The following is a 20,298-nucleotide window of genomic DNA, read 5'->3' as shown; positions in this document are numbered from 1 at the left end:
AGCCTCTTGAAAGGGTTTTGCTCCGGAGTGACTGAGTTCCATGCTTGCTGGACCACCTCATGGAAGCCATCAATTCTTGTCCAGAAACTCTCAATATGAAACCGTGTCCGCCTTCTGTGATCTGGGTCCAAGCTGAGGAGCAGAGGGCAATGGTCAGAGACACTAGTGCTCAACGCCGTGGGGAAAGATGATAGGTATAATGGCTCCCACTCCCCAGAGGCGAGGCATCGATCCAGCTTCTCCAAGGTTGGCTGGCGACATTCGTTAGACCATGTATATCTGCGACCATTAAGATAAAAGTCGCGCAACTCCAAGTCTGAGATCGGGACGCTTCACTAAAATCTAGATCAGGCCGCCCCGTTGACTTCTGCTGGCTGCTGTTCCTGGGCGCGATGCTTCGCACGTCCGCCCCTACCCAGCTCGCCTGCCGGCCCTGCAGGTCCACGGCTGCTGGATTCCGCTGGACTGCTGCCTCTTGTCTGCCTGCGGGTCTTGCGCTGCCCACCTACCCAGCTTCCCGCCGTCGTCTACCCCACCAGGCAGACCAAATCGAGGTTGCCTCGTTCAGCTCAGGGCCAATGCTACCTCCACCTCCCTGGCCAGGACGTAGGCCGCTGCTCCGTTCGCGTGTGCTCCTGGCCGTTATGATAGTCTTCAGAGTCAAGCCAAAGGGGGTTGCTCCGTTCGCGTGTGCTGCTGGCCGTTATGATAGTCTTCAGAGTCAAGCCAAAGGGGGTAACGAGATGGTACATCAGAGAAACACACCACATCAGTAGAAGATACAAGATAAGTATTAAGAGAAGATGGATTGTCAAAGGAAGATGGCACATCAAGAGAATTAAACATTGTGCAGAAAATCATAGCCCAGGACAACCGATGGGAAAAAAAGCTGAACGGCTAAGACAATGGGCATAGATCGACAATGCAAAAAGAGTCCACGAAAATCGTATAGAAAACAACAAGGACTAGTAGGCAACAAAAGTTGTATATAAAGGATCAAGACCAGAGAAAGGATGACAGACAAAGGTATGGTGGACTTGCATGGCATGAGAAACACGAAAAAAAGAGCAATGGACTTGGTGAACACAGCGGAAAACATAGAACTAGAAGCTAGGAAGCACACACTAGACTAGTAGACTAGACTAGCGGCGGTGGCAGCAGAGGAAACATGAAGCTTTTTTTTTCATGGATTGGTATTACAAAATATAGTACTAGGTAGTAGCAGCCGATCAGGAACTGTACACGTGAATAGACTCAGAGGTATGGCTCAAGAAGCTTAACATGGTATCAAGGCCTAAGCTCTCGAGTTCAAGTTCTGGCTTTCGCTATTTATGAAAAAATTGCTGCGCCCCCCTCAGTGTCCATGTATAGGCCTCTTGAGCCATACCTCTGAGTATTCACGTGTTGACTTCCCGCGTCACACGTGAGATGGGGTGTTGAAGTGATGTGGATTGCCTAGCCCTTTCCATCAGTTTGGACTTTTGGTTGCGTTGGCTAGTGCATTAAGTTTAACAACTATAAGGCCTCAAATCCTTTTGGAAGAGGGCATCTCTACATAATCGTGTTGAAACCCTAACTGTCATGCTCCAGCTGGCCCAAATACAAGTATCTGCTTGCTGTGCAAACCGAAGCTTTTCTCTCTCAAACTCTGCTACTTTTGTCATTTCTGAAGAAATAGCACTCTTCTTAATTTCAGTTAGTCAGGGGCTAACAATTGGTATCTAGAGCTAGCAATTCTTCGAGGCGTTGGAGATCTGGAGAGGTCAAGGTTGGCTTCCTATAAATCCCCTTCCCTCCTGATCTACGGTGGTGGTGTGGCTCATCGGTGAAGCATAGCGGCGGTAGATAGTTCGGCTTCAGGAAGTGGGTTGGATTGTGGTTTCTGAAGAATACTTCTTTGATCTCCCACCCACCCTCCCTTCTGGTGCATTTGGCGGCGGGGCGCAGGCGGTGGTGTGGCGGTGGAAGGACCTGCTCTCTCAAGCCCAGTTTGCAAGTTCATCGCTAGTTCATCTTGCTGTGACAAGATTTCTCCCTAGTTCATCTTGTTAGATAGGTTGCAAGTTCTACCTGCATTGGTTCCACTGCTACTGCTGATCTTGAAATGGAGTCCCTGCTGTTAGAGGAGCAACTTTGTTGTATTGCATAGGCCATGGGGCATTTATATATTACAAATGACTTGGGGTATAGGTAAGAACGTCTAGACTAATTTGGACAAATACTAATACTCCTTAACCCCCGGCCCTCTCTCCCCTGAAATGCAAAGCATATGCAATAGCATTGCATTTGAAGAAGTATAACACTGAAAGAAAGGGATAATCCAAACTCCACATCTTGGGAGTGTCGTCTTGGCATGGAGTCTTTAAAACTTGTTGAGTCAACCCAAAAGGGTAAAACGGGAAGATGGCACATCAGAGGAAGACAACTTTAGGAGAAGATACAAGATTAGTGTCAAGAGAAGATGGCACATCAAGAGAATGATGCATAGCGCAAAAATCGTAGCCCATTGAAACCGGTGGCGAAAGAACCCCGGTGGCAAGAGAATGGGCGTCGATCAATGATACTGCAAAAGAAGGCGATAAAAATCCTATAGAAACCAACAAGGACCAAAAAGGCCCAGAAGTTGTATAGAAAGGACCAGGACCAGAAAAGAAGGCTGGCAGATAAATGGTTTGGTGGACTCGCATGGCATGATAAACACAAAAGAGCAACGGACTTGCTGGACGCAACAGAACATAGAAAGCTAGAAGCTTGGAAGCAGAAACCAGACAATGATGCAGGATCCATCATGTCTGCAGTGAATGTTGTGGAGGAGGTCGAGCATGTGAGATGCCGACGAGGAGCAGCCCCCGGCAGAGAATAGTAATTGGCGGATGAGACAGAGCTGAAGTGGTTGACGTAGCACCACAAGGAGAAAAGCAGGCACGGCCATCAAGATTAAGGAATACAGCCAGAAGAGGTGATGCCACAGGCTGATGCGCACCAACACCAATGAAAAGCTGCGTATACGAGACAGAGTCCGATGCCACACCAGCAAAAAGCACGAGACAGCCAGGGAGGGAAACCATGCCCGATGACATTGTACCTGCTCTTTTTTTCTTCCAAACCGGTTGTTCACGTGAACGAGAAAACGCCCCAAAACAGAGGGTTCCCAGAGTGCACATGGAGCTGTGGACACATGAAAGTTTGCAAAATGTCATATGAAAGGCAAGTTCAAGGTATGCAGGCACAAATCCTTGCCAATGCTGAGCAAAATGTCATATGAAAGGCAAGTTCAAGGTATGCAGGCACAGATCCCTGCCAATGCTGAAATAATATATTTCATTGAGAATGACAATGACAGTGATGATCAAGAAAGGACCACTGAGCAGTAGCTCCAAATATCCATGCATCGTCTCATGAGCCTCAGCAACAAGAAGCACAAATTCACTGCCACAGTTTCTTTTAATATCTCTGCTACTGAACTAATTGATAGTGTTTAGCACATCAAGCTCAGTGTGTACTTACACCAACAAATAGTACAAAAGTTCTAGTAGCAAAAAATGGGAGGCAACATTGGGCTGAGTTCATCTCTAAGAATTGCAAGTACACCATCCAAAATCAAGTCCTCCGTTCTCATTTCAGGGTGCTCAAACCACAAGGATATAACATAACACACCAGCCACTCCCGCACTGGACCTCTATGCTCTAGACTGGCCCACAAACAAACACTAGTCTTTCCAACACACTTTGTACTTGTGTGCAGCAAGGGAAACCTCCCGATCAACCACCCATCCCCGAATTGCTCCAAGCCAAGCACACTTAACCGAGAGTATAGGCGATGAGCTTCCAGCAAAGAAGATGCATCTTATTGATATGAGTAGCACTATCAACCCTTTTAAGCTAGGATGCCACATATAACATTATCCTTGGGGCTGACAGTCTCTGTTTCAATGCAATCCGGTCCAAATGGCCTATGGACTTATGGGAATTCATGATGAAACACTTCCGTCTTCAGAAACTATACATCAGGATACCAATTTGCAGAAACTTCTACACATGAGCACTTCTTACCACTCCCAGACAGACGGCCAAACAGATGACACCTTTCAAGGCAGTCTATGGTAGAGCACCAACTAAGATTGCTGAATCTGCTCACCTGAAGAGATGGCTATTCAGATAAAGCATAACCTTTAGAAGGTCCAGCAAAGTATGAAAACTTATGGTGACAAAAACTGATCAGAGAGGACCTTCCAAGTTGGATATATGGTCTATTTAAAGCTCCAACCCTACAGCCCCCCCCCCCCCCCCCCCCTCAGTATTTCATCACAGCCTGAAGTTACACTCGAAATTCTATGGGATGCAAGATTCACTCCGCTTTCCATGTCAGTCAACTGAAAAAGCACCTTGGTCCTAAAGCAGTACCTAATGCTACTCTTCCACTGCTAAACCCTGACGGCACAATGCTCACTGAACCTGAAGAATTGCTGGACAGAAAATTAATTCCTAGAATACATGGGGAGCATCAGCATTCATGTGGTGCTGTCTCTAATCAAGTGAAAGAATATGTCAGCAGACATGGCTGCCTGGGAGGACTCTACCTTCACACAGAAAATTTTCCCTGCATTTCATCCTTTGGACAAGTCTGATCTCGCCACTAGGGCCTTATCGGGCCCTAACCTGAAGAATGAGACACTCGTTCACATTCAGTTAACTGTTGTGCTGTACTGCTTCGCTAGAGATTCAGAGACAGCTGTGCATCGCCAATCCAACGGACCTCGGTACTTACCGCTTTGCGCCAAGAAGAGCTCGTAACCGACTTGTTCTGCGATTGGACGGTCCTTATTCACTCAAGGGTTGTGGTTCACTTTCCGGCAAAGCCCACCTGCTTCCTTTCTAGTTTCTGCTTTCCTCTCTCAAGTTGTAATGGCTATAAAGCCTCGAATCCTTATGGAAGAGGGCATCTGCGATTGGACGGTCCTTATTCACTCAAAGGTCGCTGTTCACTTTCTGGTAGTGCTCACCTGCTCCCTTTCTACTTTTCTGCTTTTCTCTCCCTATGGAAGAGGGCATCTCTATGTAAATTGGTTGAAACCCTAGCCTCCGTTTTCTGGCTGGGCCTAATACGAGTATCTGTTGGCGGTGCAAACCCTAGCTTCTCTCCCTCGAACTCTGCTACTTTTCATTTCATTTATGAGAAATAGCGCTGTTCTTAGTTTCAATTAGTTGGGGCCTAACAACCTGGTTGTGCTGTACCTCCGGCCGCCCACATCTGCAGGCCTGCTCACCTGTTGCCCCATGCTTGGCTCTCTGTACCGCTGCAAATGCCTTGCTTGCTTGGCTTCCTGTTGCCCCACGTGTTGCTCTCCACCTTCTAGCTTGCATTGCTTGCTTTGCTACCTGCTGCCCTGCATCTTGCTTTCCTCAACAGCTGCTCACATTGCTAGGTACTCTGTGCGGGTGCTTGTCCCAGGGTAGATTTGTTTACTCAATTAAAAAAAATATGTTGCCGTCATCGGGCATAGTATCTCTCTTGCTGTCCGGTGGCGTTCTCCATGTGTGGCCTTCCATCGCTCGCTCTCGTCGCCGGTGGCACTCTCCGCGTGTGGCCATCCGTTGCACATGCTCCTCGCCTGTTGCGCTGTCTGCACATGCTCTCCTTCGAGAGCCAGTTACTCGCCGGTCGCTGCCTTCGTCCGATCATTCCCGCCTCCGCAGCTGGCTTCCCGTCGCCCGCTGCTGGTCTTAATATGCCAGGCCAGTCTAATGGCTTTTTGAGCGGTGGTCGTTTCACCGGCACCGTCTCACACATACACCTTCCGCCGGTGTTGGGTGCTCATCTGCTAGTTGCAATTCTCCGCTGCTCTCCCTCCTCCACAGCCTCCTGCAGACATGATGGCTCCTGTATCATTGTCTCGTGTCTGCTTCATAGCTTCTAGCTTTCTATTTTCCACTGCGTCCAGCAAGTCAATTGCTCTTCTATGTTTCTCATGTCATGCGAGTCCACCAAACCCTTATCTGCCGGCCTTTTTTTCTGGCCCTTTCTGTACAACTTTTGTGGCCTTTCTGGTCGTTGTTGTTTTCTATAGAATTTTCGTGGCCTCCTGATATAGGGCCAAGCCCTTTCTAGTGATCTTTAATGAATTGGAGGGGAAAACTTTGAAGAACACGAAGAACACGGGGAAGAACATGGAGAAATCACAAGAGGAACACTCAAGAACAAGTCCAATCACACGTCCACTAGACTCACATCCACATAAGATCCACAAGGTACATGAACAACAAAGGGAAACAAGGATACATGGTAAGGTTCATCCCAAATCCCGTGGGGAGATGAGATCTTGAATCCAAGATGGATCTTCCCTAGATAGGGGTCTTGATACCTACTAGGGGTCTTCTCACATGGAGGCCTTGATCTCCATGGGAGAGGTGGTAGATATAAGCAAAGCTCTCTAGATCCGAGTACTTTGCTAACCCTAACAAGAGGAAGGCGAAGGTCTATTTATAGTCTAGGCGAAGTGGGGGGGGGGGGTGAGAGAGGGAGGTTACATGGCCCTTTGGCCGCGGCTGCGCAAGCGCCGTATGTCCGGGGACATGCCGGATGTCCGGCCTGACTTGGGGCGCGGGATGTCCGAGGCTGGGCTGGATGTTTGGCCGGGTGGTGGCTCACATCTTCGCAGCTTCTGGACTCCTCTAGCCGGATTACAGGGGCGGTGCTGGATGCTCGGCGGTTCGGTGGACGTCGGATGTCCAGGGTGTCGGCCGAATCCGGCCACTGTAGAGTCGGTTGGCGCCCGTTTGTTCTGGTCTTCCACTGTTCGGTGGCGCCGGATATCCGGGCTTCGGCCGTATGTCCGGCCGATGTAGCTTCGTGGCGACTCCACTTGAGGCACTTCTTGTTACATATCCGTGGTGGCTTGTCATATGCTCCGAGCTCCTCCATGGTCGTGTCCTTGGTTCCTATGCACACATAGTGTCTTTGTCTTAGGTAGCAACCATGTTTCGCTTGAATGGAAAGGGGAAGCACTTAGGAGTGAGTTCACCTTATCTCCAATGGCACATGCTCGAGCTCTCGTTGTAGGTCCACTTGGGGCTTGGGGAGTAGTTGAAGTGTACATGGGATGACCGTAGGATGCTCCGCATCACCTCCTTTTGCATTGCTTGTGCAATGATCTTTGCAACATTCTTCTTCTATCTCTCTTTTGCTTGACTCAACAGGTTTTTCAAGACTCCATGCTACCATGACACTCTCAAGACGTGGATTTTGGATCTCCATTTTCTGTAGTGTTACACTTATTCAAATGCAATGCTATTGGACACGGTTTGCATTTGAGTTAAGGGGTATTAATATTGGTCTAGGTGTCCGTTATGTAGTTGCATTAGTTTAGATTTCCTTCCTTGTACTCCAAGTTCATTGTAATATATATTTGCCCCTTGGGCTATGCAATACATCCAAGTTGCTCCTCTAACACTCTGCAACAGCATTGACATGTGATGGCCATTTTAGCACAGTGTGAAGGATCAACTCAATAAGCCAAACAATCTGAAACCCGATTTACTGAGAAATCACTGCAAATTAAGATTCTTTTCAGTTGTGTTTGATGGAATTCCAAAAAAGTGTTTGCCCCATTAAGTTCAGAATATTTAATATAAAGCCACACCCCCAGTTTGTTCTTATGGGACTTATTTTACAAATCTCAGCTATTTTATAAGTTTTGTGGGGTTCATCTCGATAGCCCTTGGCGCACACATTGTATGTCTACTTTATGCAGTTTTGTTTCCATTTTTTGGCATGTAAAATAACATTCCTTTTGTTCAGGAATTGATTGAGCAGCTCAGCAAGGGTGAATTACCAAAAGATGAATATAACTGCATGAACGACCCTAGTCCCAGTTTCCATGTAGGACCTACCACTACCAGTACCTCAGCCCGCACAAGCCCAGCTCACTCGATGAGATCTAGGAGGACTGGTGGATCATGGGCTAGGCCTCGTGGTTCTGATGATGGTTATTCAAGGTCAGTGGTGGATACTGTCCAGTACAGTATTTCTAGAATTATCTAGAACAATGATACCTGTGGTTTTCTCCATGTATGGGCCACTGTTTATGTTGCCATGAATAGCCAGGAGTTCTCTTTATCTATCTGCACCGGCTGTAGAGTTTAAAGATGCCTCTTGGACATTGATATCGCTAAATAATGTCTGCCATTGTGAAAAATTCACATGCAACTAGTAAGGTGTCTAAAATAGTCAAAACTGCACATCCGATCCCTGTACCTCCATAAAAGGGAGAACTGGGCAGCAGTCAGTTGGTTAGAGCACGTGCCCTTGTTCTAGGGGTAGCCTCCGTAGGGTGCCTCATTTCTACCTAAACAACATACAGTTACGGGACGAAACTTCCCCTGTAACCATATTTTTTTACCTCCATAAAGGGAGTATCGAGGTGACTAGGTCCCTTTACTTCCAAAAGTCGGACTTAAATCCTTGTGCCAGTAAATATATGGCCCTTAGGTTCTTCTAGCTAGTGAACATATACATTTTGATTTTATATGCTTTTCAGTTTTTAACAATTAAAATCCTGTTTGAAAGTAGCAGGTAATGTTGTATGTAATTATCAGCATGCATTGAGGACTTGACATTTCTTTGCAGTGATTCTGTATTGAAGCATGCATCGAGTGATTTCCAAAAGCATGGCCAGCGTATATTTGTTTTTGTCATTGGTGGTGCTACTCGATCAGAGGTTTGTTCAGTATGTTGAACACCCACAGTTCACTAAGGCCATACTAATATGCATGCTGTAACCAATAATATGCGTTTTCCAGTTACGTGCTGCACACAAGCTTTCATCGAAGCTGAAGCGTGAGGTCATCCTTGGTTCGTCCAGCCTTGATGATCCACCCCAGTTCATCACAGTAAGTAGTTTCTATTTTTGTTCATCTCGTGTTGAATATGCAATGGCCTAGCAGGTTTGATCAAGTATATTGTTTGCAGAAACTGAAGATGATGTCCGCCGAAGAGCTAACACTGGACGATCTTCACATATAAAAAACATTATGCACATGTACTTCAGGGCTCCATCGGGAATTCTCCTTTATTTTGGTATTTTCTTTGTGATCGTTTGGTTTGTTACACACTAGTTGCATCAAAACCACAGGCTATCAATACGTTAAGCTGCATAATATTCATTCTGTAAGGAGCGACTTCCCAAAACCCGCTACTCATAATTGAATGAATGTACATAACAGTCGCCAGAAACTGTAACTATGTGAGTTTTATTTATTTGGCTGACGGTTCATTTTTCTCTCTAGTGGATGAGAAAATATTCTCTGTTTGAGTATCGAGTAATGTGCAATGCGTACCTGATCTATCTATTTCTTTGGGTAAATTTGGGTTTATTCGATAAATGCCACTGCAATTTTTGCCAAATCGAGAAATGTCACTGGAACTTTCACATGCTTCTTTTTTGTTGATATAGCCATTTGAACCCATGTTTTGTCAAATAGATCGCCCATATGCATCCTTTATTTTTATGTGGACAGGGAGTGCTCCTGCCCCATTTGGTACCAGCCATGGTCAGCTCAGCCCGGTCACCTTCTTCCTCGCTTCATCCTGACAGGGTGCCGCAGCAGCGTGTCGCTTGATAGAGGCGAAGATGTCATGATGTTTTGATGAGATAGTTATCGTTTTGTGTGAGAGTCGACTTTGATGATCTGACTACGAACGTGCGAAGACGTCGTGCATTAGCAATCGCTAAGCCAACTTCCGAGGGTTATTGACCATGCCGGAGCACGATTAACCTGACCACGAAGGTCTATTTCCTGCGAGCAAACGAAGAATAAGCAAGAAACTGAGATTGCAATCTGGATATTGTGAATAAAAGAGGAAAGCTTTATTAATGAAGGCGGGGTTTTCTGACGTCTTTGTCTGGTCGTTGAACACAAACGAACTACGTGAAGTTGCAACTATGACGAATTTTTAATCTAAACAAAATTCAAAGTCTAAACGACGCCCTAAGGGCTATATATATGGAGGAAGGGAGGAGGGGGAATTTCATGGCCTTTGGAGGAGGGGTCCGAAACCAACCTGAACTCTTGTTTCCACGTTCTTTCTTCTTTACAATTCTGCATTACATTTTTAAAATCAACATCATGCATATATTGATCTTTGATGGTCTCCAAACCAAATATTTTGAAGTCAAGTTGTGAAAGCGTAGTATAGCGACGAGACAATGCATCAGCAATAACATTTTCTTTACCCTTCTTGTGTTTAATGACATAAGGAAAAGTCTCAATGAATTCAACCCATTTAGCATGTCTACGGTTCAATTTTGCTTGACTTTTAATGTGTTTCAAAGATTCATGATCATAATGTATAACAAATTCCTTGGACCATAAATAATGTTGTCATGTTTCTAAGGTCCGAACAAGAGCATATAATTCTTTATCATAAGTAGAATAGTTCAGACTAGGCCCACTCAATTTTTCAGAAAAGTATGCAACAAGTTTGCCATCTTGTAATAACACACCTCCTAATCCAATGCCACTAGCATCACATTCAAGCTCAAAAGTCCTATTAAAATCAAGAAATTGGAGTAAAGGAGCATGTGTCAACTTATCTTTCAATACCGTGAAGACTTCTTCCTGTGCGGTACCCCAAACAAAAGGCACATCCTTTTTTGTAAGCTCATTGAGACGTGCATCAATGGTGCTGAAATCTCACAAAATGCCTATAGAATCCAGCGAGGCCAAGAAAACTCCTCACTTGTTTGACCGTTTTGGTTGCGGCCAACTCTCAATAGCTTCAATCTTGGCTTTATCAACTTCAATTCCCTGTGAAGTAACAACATAGCCAAGAAAAGATACTCGGTCGGTGCAAAAGGTGCATTTCCCAAGGTTACCAAACAAACGTGCATCACGTAGAGCAATAAAAACAACACATAAATGTTCTAAATGTTCCTCCAAAGATCTGCTATAAATCAGTATATCATCAAAATAGACTACCACAAATCATCCAATGAAAGCACGTAAAATTTCGTTCATTAATCTCATGAAAGTACTAGGTGCATTAGTTAACCCAAAAGGCATGACTAACCACTCATATAAACCGAACTTAGTTTTAAATGCTGTTTTGCATTCATCTCCCAATTTCATACGAATTTGATGGTATCCACTACGCAAATCAACTTTGGAGAAAATTGTAGAGCCACTCAATTCATCAAGCATATCATCTAGCCTAGGAATAGGATGACGATAACGAATAGTAATATTATTAATGCCTCTACAATCAACACACATACGCGATGTATCATCCTTTTTAGGCACTAGTATAATAGGAACAACACAAGGACTAAGAGATTCGCGTATGTAACCTTTGTCGAGCAGCTCCTATACTTGACGCATAATCTCCTTCGTCTCCTCTGGATTGGTACGGTATGGTGCATGGTTGGGTAGCGATGCACCGGGAATTAAGTCAATCTGATGCTCAATCCCTCGAATAGGTGGTAATCCCGGTGGCACGTCTTGTGGGAAGACGTCGGCGAACTCCTGCAAAATGTTAGTGACAGCAGGGGCAAAGAGGAAGGAATGTCCTCGAATGAAAATAATGCCTCTTTGCACACAAAAGTATAGCAAATAGATTTGCTGAAATCTAGCTCATCAATATCAGATTTTGTGGCAAGTAAACATGCACTTTTGAATTTAATTTCAGAAGCAACATTAGATGGTTCATTATTAGGTTTCATTTGTTGCTCAAATTCTTTTGCCACAATCTGATTTTCACTCTTATTTTTCTCCTGTTTTGCTTTATTAACTCTATTAATATCATCTTTCAAAATGGATTCAGGAGTCATAGGAAGCAAAGTAATATGGCTATCCTTATGAACAAGAGTATACTGATTGTTTCTACCATGGTGTAAAGAATTTTTATCAAATTGCCATGGTCTACCAAGTAATAAGGAACATGCTTGCATGGGTACCACATCACAATCAACATAATCAACATATGTAGAGATACTAAAATGCACACGAACAGTATGTGTTACCTTAACCTTGCCGCTGTTGTTGAACCATTGGATGTAGTAAGGATGTGGATGCAGTCTTGTGGTGAGAAATAGCTTCTCCACCATCTCCATGCTAGCCAAGTTGTTGCAACTCCCTCCATCTATGATGACGCGAACAGAACGTTCCTTCACAACTCCCTTTGTATGGAACAAATTATGCCTCTGATTTTCATCAGCTTGTGTAACCTGCACACTCAAAACACGTTGAGTAACTAAACATTCATACCTTTCAGCATCTTCAGCATCCATGTATTGCGTCTCATGATCAGAATCCTCTCCACCGTGTTCTTCATGTGTAATAAGAGCCAAAGTCTCCTCATCATAGTCACTAGCGGACTCATATCCACCATCCTCAGTAGCAATCATCACACGCTGAGATTTGCATTCTCTCGCAAAATGTCCTTTTCCCTTACAACGACGACAAATAATATCACTTGTGTGCCCTGTTGATGCCATGAAAGAAGAAGAGCTCTGCGCAGGCCCGGCAGGTGTGCTCTTGGCAGATAGTGGTGGCTGTGCCTGCTTTCTTGTATCACGGCTGGAGGTGGCACCTGATGGAGTTGCTGGTGTAGTGGAAGCAGAGGATGCACGTGGTGTCCATGATGAAGATCGACCTGCAGAAAAGTTAGTTCGCGCCAATGCCCGTCGATCCTGTGCTTCACGTTCAGCTTTACAAGTAAGATGGAATAAACGAGTGATATTATTATACTCCTTATACTCTAGAATGGTCTGAATCTCGCTATTTAATCCACCCATAAAACGTGCAAGTATAGCTTCATTCTTCTCAATAATACCACATATAATCATGCCAGTTTGTAATTCGTGATAATATTCTTCTACATAATTTTTTCCTTGTCTTAAACGCTGCAATTTTTGAATTAATTCACCTTGATAATATGGTGGAACTCAACGAGTACGCATAGCAGTTTTCAAAGCAGCCCAAGTAGCTAGAATAGGATATAATCTACAATGTTCAGACCACCAAACACATGCGAAGCTAGTGAAAGCACAAACAGCAACAGGAACACGTCTCTCCTCAGGATATTGTAAACATGTAAAACGTTGTTTAGTTTCTAACTCCCAAGTAAGATATATATCAGGAACATATCTACCCTCAAATGGTGGAATATTCAATTTCAGTTTATTAAGATGGTCATGATCTTGTACCTCATGTGGTGGTGCAGCCCTACCGTTGCGATGATATACCTGAGGACGACCTGGTGGTGGTGGTGCTAGTGGTTGCACGTAGTTCTGATTTTAACCAACCTCATCCCCGTAATGTTCCTCCACCTCTGCAGTAGGAACAGGAGCTATGGAAGCATCAACAACGGCACTGGAATTTTGCCCAGGGTCAATGGGAACGTGCTGTGCTCGTCCCACTCAATGGGAACGCGTTGTAGGTGCAGCCGGTGGTGGTGGTGGAAGACGCGGGAGCAATTCATTAAACTTGTTATCGAGCTTTGTTTCGAACGTCTTCTCCATGCCATCTATCTTCTCCATGGCCTCTTCAAATTTGTTTAGCACATCTTGCACCTGTCCACTCATCATTTGCTGAAATTTATCATGCAACTCCTTATTCGTCATGTTCTCCCAGTCAGTGTCATCGGCTTGTGATCCTGCCATGGTTAGCAGCAATAGAAACACACAAGAATATGATCCTACAGACTACTAACAAGAGGTGGTGGTGGGTGTCACAAATCCGTCAAGCAAATCTCAAATTCTTACCAGTTCTTACCCAACAGCAAGCGGTGATCGGCAACCATCGTAGTCAAAACTCTCAAAGCTTGGATAGAGCGATTACCAGGGAGAGTCAAACGCACGACGTAGATGTATGTGGAGCTGAGAAGGCTTATAATATGGTAGCAAAAAGAATCAGCAATAATCAATTCAGAGATGCAAAGTTGAATAAACGCTCAACGACGGTACTGTGCTGGTCCTAGGCTAGACCGTGCTAGAGACGCGAGCCTAGAACACTAACAAAATCACGACGCTGCATGTAAACAAGGGAGGAGCACACTCATATTTTTTTTTCATTTTTTCACTTTGTTTGCACTTTTTTTCCTCTTTTTTTTGCTCCGTAACATTTTTTTTCAAAATAGTCTACAAATGGTCTAAAAACTGCCTAGCCAGAATTTTCCAGACTTAGTTTCTTTTGAAAATGGAACTATTTTTCTTGTACGGGTGGCACTGATGTTGGGAAGTCCTACTCTGTCACGACTCGGAGTATGGCGTGATCTAGAAATACTGGATTCAGACTAGGACTAGTGGCAGAGATGTATGTAGGGCGGTTGAACATGGACTGGTGGCGAATCTGTGATGGAGGTGGACTCGGGTTATCGTGATGGTGGTGGATATGTGGTATATGGCAGCGGCGACGACGATGGTGGTATATGGCAGCGGTGAGGACGATGGTGGTATATGACAGCAGTGATGATGATGGTGGTATATGGCAGCAGTGACGATGATGATGGTATATGGCAGCGGTGATGATGATGATGCGGCGGCGGCGTGACTACTTGTGAACAGAACTCGAAAATCTAGAGGACTAGACACTAAGACCAGCAACTAGACACGACGATGCAACCGCAAATTCAACAATGCAAAACCCTAAAAAGATTATGCAAAGGCTTAGATTGGTTCGGATATGATGAACTAACCCTAATATTTTTTTTGGCTTTTTCGTGGACCGTAGGTATGAAGAACAGACTCGATCTAAACTACGAAAAACTATAAAATCGCACCGAGCAACCTGGACATCTGATACCACTTGATAGAGGCGAAGGTGTCCCGATGTTTCGATGAGATAGTTATCGTTTTCTGTGGGAGTCGACTTTGACGATCCGACTACGAAAGTGCGAAGACGTCGCGCCTTAGCAATCGCTAAACCAACTTTCGAGTGTTATTGACCACACCGGAGCACGATCAACCTGACCACGAGGGTCTATTTCCTGCGAGCAAATGAAGAACAAGGAAGAAACTGAGATTGCAATCTGGATATTGCGAATAAAAGAGGAAAGCTTTATTAATGAAGGTGGGGTTCTGTGACGCCTTTGTTTGGTTGTTGAACACAAACGAAGTACATGAAGTTGCAACTATGGCGAACTTTTAATCTAAATAAAACCCAAACTCTAAACGACGCCCTAAGGGCTGTATATATGGAGGAAGAGGGGGGGATTTCGTGGCCCTCGGAGGGGTCCGAAACCAACCCTAACTCTTGTTTCCCCACACATACGGACTCTAAAAACAGCCTATACTTAAGTATTTCGAAAATACATGGGCCTGGCCCAATAATAAGGTGACGCATCACCTAGAATAGCCTCTGGACGAAATTTATGTAGTGGCATCTTATATATTTCGTCCAAGGCTTCATGCACTCCTTATGGTGGCTTCAAAGTCCTGAAATCATCACTTGTAACTCCGTTCTTGATCCCCTTGTGCATGCCATCATCTCCATGCTTGGTCTTACTCCAGTGTTCATCCCTCTTATCCATGCCAGGCCCTTCATTTGTAAGCAAAACAAATGTATCCAATTTAGGCAGCATCATATTCTCATGAACATTAGAATCATTATCAAGAAACGGAAGTACCTGATAATTTAATTGGCGGGCGCGAGCTCTAGTAATTGGTTCAGTATGTATAGCAGCAGGGGCTATGGGTGTAACAATGGTATTGGTGTCCTCATCAGCGCTGCTCCCGTTGCTTCATACTTACTGGACAAGGAAGGGCAATGATGATCAGTATGGGAGAGAGTGATTTAAGAAGGGAAATTTTATTTGATTCCGGCAAGTATTTCTGGAGGGAGGGAGTACAATCAAGGCAATTATTTAGTGAAAACACTGAGGCTAATGCGCGCTCGCTTTCCGACATGAAGGAGTAGGGGTGGGGGGCGATTAGGTGTAATATTGGATGGGCTGGGCTGTACTCTAGATGAGGGAAGGAGCGCTTCTACCGTTGGAAGAGTCTTTTCTAAAAAATAGATTCATTTATTAACCCAATAAAAATAAATAATTAGTGTCATTTCTTTGAAGAAAAACTTAGAATAGCGAGAGGTTTTAATAAAGGGTTCATAAACAATCAAGGCCTTGCACAACTTTTGCCGGTGCCACGTCCTCCTAGGCACGGCAATGTGACCCCATTGTAGAGGAAGAACGCAAGCTCTTCGACACAAGAAGACCACTAGCCCCTGTCAAGCCAACCGGCGAAAGACGGCAAGGGTCCCAAACCCTGGCCACCCTGCCGGAGACCGACACAGGGCTACGCCAACCCATCGCCCCGCAGCCCAAAGTTTGGATGGACAGTCCGAGCCTCTGTTGGGGGTGGGGGTGAGGGGGATTAGGTGTATATTACCCCATGCATGTATGGATGGGCTGTATTCTAGATGATTGGGGACAGAAGGAGCGCTTCTACCATTGGAACGAGTGATCGCCGGCAAGGGTCCCAAACCCTGGCCACCATGTCAGAGCCCAACATAGGGCTATGCCATCGCCCTGCAGCCCAAAGTCCGGACGGACGGTTTGAGCCTCTCTTGGGGGGGGGGAGCAACGCGCCACTGCCCTACAACCCGAAGTCCAGGCGGACGGTTCGAGCATCTCTTGGGGGGGGCATGCATGGATGGATGGGTTGTATTCCAGATGATTGGGGACGGAAGGAGCGCTTCTACCGTTGGAACGAGCGATCGTGAAAGTGTCTTTTCTAGAAAATAGATTCATTTATCTATACCTACTATTAAAGGGAATAGATATTCTTGGTTCGGTTTAGTCATTTTCGTTTGGTTCACACGCTAAGTGATTTGGGCCAGATACTTGTACGTTGAGGGGCCTTTTATGGGCTTTATAAAAACCATGAAAAATAATTGGGTCAAAATAAATCAACATTGAGGAAATTAAACACATGATCTCATGTCTAGCTCTTCGATATAACAACCAACGACCTATGCGCCTTTCACATTTACTAATCCCAACTCGCTCTAAATATACGAGTGGCAGTCATCATATTTAGGGCGAGCTAATTAAGCAAATGAGCTAATAAAGGAAGAATTGTGGGCTTGAATAGAATATTCAAACGGATGTGGCTAATTAAAGAAAGAATTATGGGTAAACCCGTGGAATCACTAAAAGAAAGATTGTGATCTTAATAAATTTTACATGAAGGATTTGAGGCAAAAAGGTAGGATAATTAAAAGAAAGATTTATAGGCTTCAATGTGTTGGGCTACTAAATTAGAAAAGGAAGGATCTGATTCCCGACTAAAACAGATGAGGACGTCATGGTAATTAATAAAAGGATTATACTTAATACTATTAAAAAGGATTATACTTAAATGAAATCAGTTGGAGATTATGCCCTACAAAGAAAATATGAACACAACTAAATTGCAACATATTTTTTATGTTCATTTTGTAGAAAGATGTTGCATTGCAGCATGTTCTTCATAGTGAATCCGATGTTTTGGGACATTATGCTTGCACAAAATATCAATTTTTCCGTTTGCAACGCACGGGCATATGTGCTAGTTAACCCAATAAATTTAATGTCATTTCTTTGAAAAAAAACTTAGAATAGCGAGACATTTTAATAAAGGGTCCATAGGCCAGCAACGATCAAGGCCTTGCACAGCTTTTGTCGGTGCACGTCGTAGAGGAAGAGCACAAGCTCTTCGTCGCAAGAAGACCACCAGCCCCTATCAAGCCAATAGGCGAAAGCTGGCAAGGGTCCCGGACCCTGGCCACCCTGTCGGAGCCCGACATAGGGCTATGCCAACCCACCGCCTTGCAACCCGAACTCCGGACGGACGGTCCGCGCCTCTCTTAGTATGGTGCTGGCCCGCTATGTGCTCTCCTATCCCAGCTTTTTTACATGCAGTTATTGTTTGTCCCATCTTATTGCACTTCGGTCTAATGTGTGTGCGTACAAAGCATGTTTGATTCGTTGCATATTTACACATAATGAATTGATTGCACTTATGCAATTTGAGATAAATTTGATGGGTTGTTGCTTAAAATATCATAAACAGTTCTTGTTAGTTGAGCACCCTTTTCAAGAAGGTAGAGAATAGCTGGAACATTTATAAACAAGCTTGATTCTTTATCAGATCATAAAAATCTAGCATCACTAGGGATCAGACTACTGATCCCTAGCCTCGCATTAGACCAGCCCAATGCCGTAGGATGAGATTGCTTCAACCGTTGGATTAGTAGGAGAGTGGGTCTTTTTCTTGGTAGTTTCCTTGTAATCAGCTGCTTCATAGAATTAATTGCTTCCAAAAATCACGCTTGGTCAGAATTTGAACATGGGTCCACACTTGTTTCCATATAATTTTGTTCCTCGAGTTAATCACACCCAAAAACCAAGCAAAGATGTTAACCCGTGCACCTGCAAAAGTTTGTTCCCATAATAGAAAATATGCTTCCATAATATTCGTAAACATTCTATAATACGCTGCTTCCATATATGCTTCCGATATTCGCTTCATGTCCATATAATCATAGGTGCTTCCACATATGCATGATGCTTCCTTGTATTTCATACTTTTTTCAGATGTTTATGCTAAATATATGCTTTCAACAGTACAAGGCATGCTTCATACTTTATGGTCACATTTTCTCCAACCATTATCATTATTTCTTTTATGCTATGACTGTGAAGCACGCATGGTTGTGTTGCAAAGCACAATTTTGTTAGGTTGAAGCACGAGAAATGTAGTACCAAGTTCCACATACTATCGTAACTAACGAAGCACACATTATTTTCCAGGAAACATATCATGTCAAATGTATACAGATGCATTTTATGTCGCAGTGAACCATCGAAAACATGGTTTGACAAATGCTGAAGCATGAACAAAATAGTTCCGAAGCATTAATAATTTACCATGGTTGTGTAAACAACAAACCAAACATGTACATACTTGGAAACCATGCCACATATGATACAGAAGCAAATATCTGATACTAAATTGATAGAAGCATATACATAGGTAGTATGAAACTTAATACAAAAATCTGAAGCATTGCGTCTATGACAATGAAGCACATCATTCCAACTATGTAGAGCCAGCAACGTCGAGGAACCAGAGGCATCGAGGGTAGGAAGCATGAGAGACGATGCCGGCCTGAACAAAGGAACCCATCGACTGGGAGCACCATTTGATGCATCGACGCCGAAGAAGATGCCAACACGGTGGCATGATAATAGTGCCACCCCAGCGACCTTACCGTCGTCGTCTCGCTATGGTAAGTGGATTCTCCAACCTGTAATGGCAGCCTAACATGCGCTGGTGGTATTTGGAAGAAGCGTCAATTTCATGCTATCTCAAGATAACACAAATAGTATAGAAAAATAGAAGCATGTCTAGTTGGCGCAAACTCTATGCAACAAAGAAGCACGCGAATGATGCATAAGAAGCATGGATATTTGGAAGCATCATATTTGTGTCGTGTTGATACAAAATTCACAGATATTTGTCTCTGATTTGGTGATAAACTACACACAGGACATAACAAAATCGAACCAAGTGTATGGACACAGTAACACACGGATGTTAAAACAATACTTGCAACATAAAAAAATAGGAATTAACTAGCACTGTTTTCAGATGAGATCGTGAGAGGACTCAATACCTATCCAGATTGATTCATTCCCCTCACTCCCCAATTGAGACGGCCCTTCGGCATGGTGTGCTACAGGTTGCGAGACCAGAACCTGGTGGGAGCACCGGACGCCGAGGGGGTTTGCGAGCTTGCTCATGCGCCGTCACGTATAATGGTGGGCGCAGCCACCGCACGACGCCATGGAACGGTGGATCGCACCGCCACCTTGGAGAAGGCCTTGTTCCCGGCGGAGGAAGCTGGGGAGGGGAGGGCATCGAGAGATTGGCGGCATGCGGGAGATGGGAACGGGTTCAGCTGCGTCAGGAAGGTGTGATTAATTCAGGAAAGAGAAACTGATGAGGAGTTATTAGGGGAGAGAAAATAGGCTTTTTTCGTGGGTGTTAGGCGACTAATTTTGGAGGAATCTGAACCGTGAGATGAAAACGTATCGACGTCGCACGACCGGTCTAACAAAAGCATCCTGCCAGACTACTGATGAGAAGCGTTTCTAAAAATCTACTCCCTCCGCCCCGTAGTGTAACACTGGTGTTAAAAACGTTTCATTATGAAACAGAGAGAGTACTTTACTAGATCCTTAGCAATTCATGCGAGAATTGATCACTTGTGGGGATCCATAGAGTCCGCTTTATGAAATATATGTGAGAAAGCAAAACA

General features: G+C 44.4%; 1 protein-coding gene and 1 long non-coding RNA gene across 2 annotated transcripts in view; one reads left to right on the top strand and one right to left on the bottom strand.

The window, feature by feature from the left end:
* Positions 1 to 9,284, top strand: part of LOC125516767 (SNARE-interacting protein KEULE-like) — a 65,320-nt gene extending 56,036 nt beyond the window's left edge. Inside the window, exons 16-19 of the mRNA XM_048682087.1 lie at positions 7,799 to 7,995; positions 8,627 to 8,717; positions 8,800 to 8,889; positions 8,969 to 9,284. Coding sequence (XP_048538044.1) covers positions 7,799 to 7,995; positions 8,627 to 8,717; positions 8,800 to 8,889; positions 8,969 to 9,022 — 432 coding nt within the window. The 3' untranslated portion in view covers positions 9,023 to 9,284. The remainder of the gene's footprint in view (positions 1 to 7,798; positions 7,996 to 8,626; positions 8,718 to 8,799; positions 8,890 to 8,968) is intronic.
* A 9,595-nt stretch (positions 9,285 to 18,879) lies between these two features.
* Positions 18,880 to 19,971, bottom strand: LOC125517437. The gene is made up of 2 exons (XR_007287602.1): positions 19,654 to 19,971; positions 18,880 to 19,307 (listed from the first exon to the last, which is right to left on the bottom strand). It is a non-coding gene; the product is annotated as an uncharacterized LOC125517437 (long non-coding RNA).
* Between the last annotated feature and the right edge of the window lie 327 nt (positions 19,972 to 20,298).

The sequence above is a fragment of the Triticum urartu genome, chromosome 6 (genome assembly GCF_003073215.2).
Source record: "Triticum urartu cultivar G1812 chromosome 6, Tu2.1, whole genome shotgun sequence".
Taxonomy (NCBI): Eukaryota; Viridiplantae; Streptophyta; class Magnoliopsida; order Poales; family Poaceae; genus Triticum; species Triticum urartu.
This window is presented reverse-complemented; position numbering and strand designations above follow the sequence as displayed.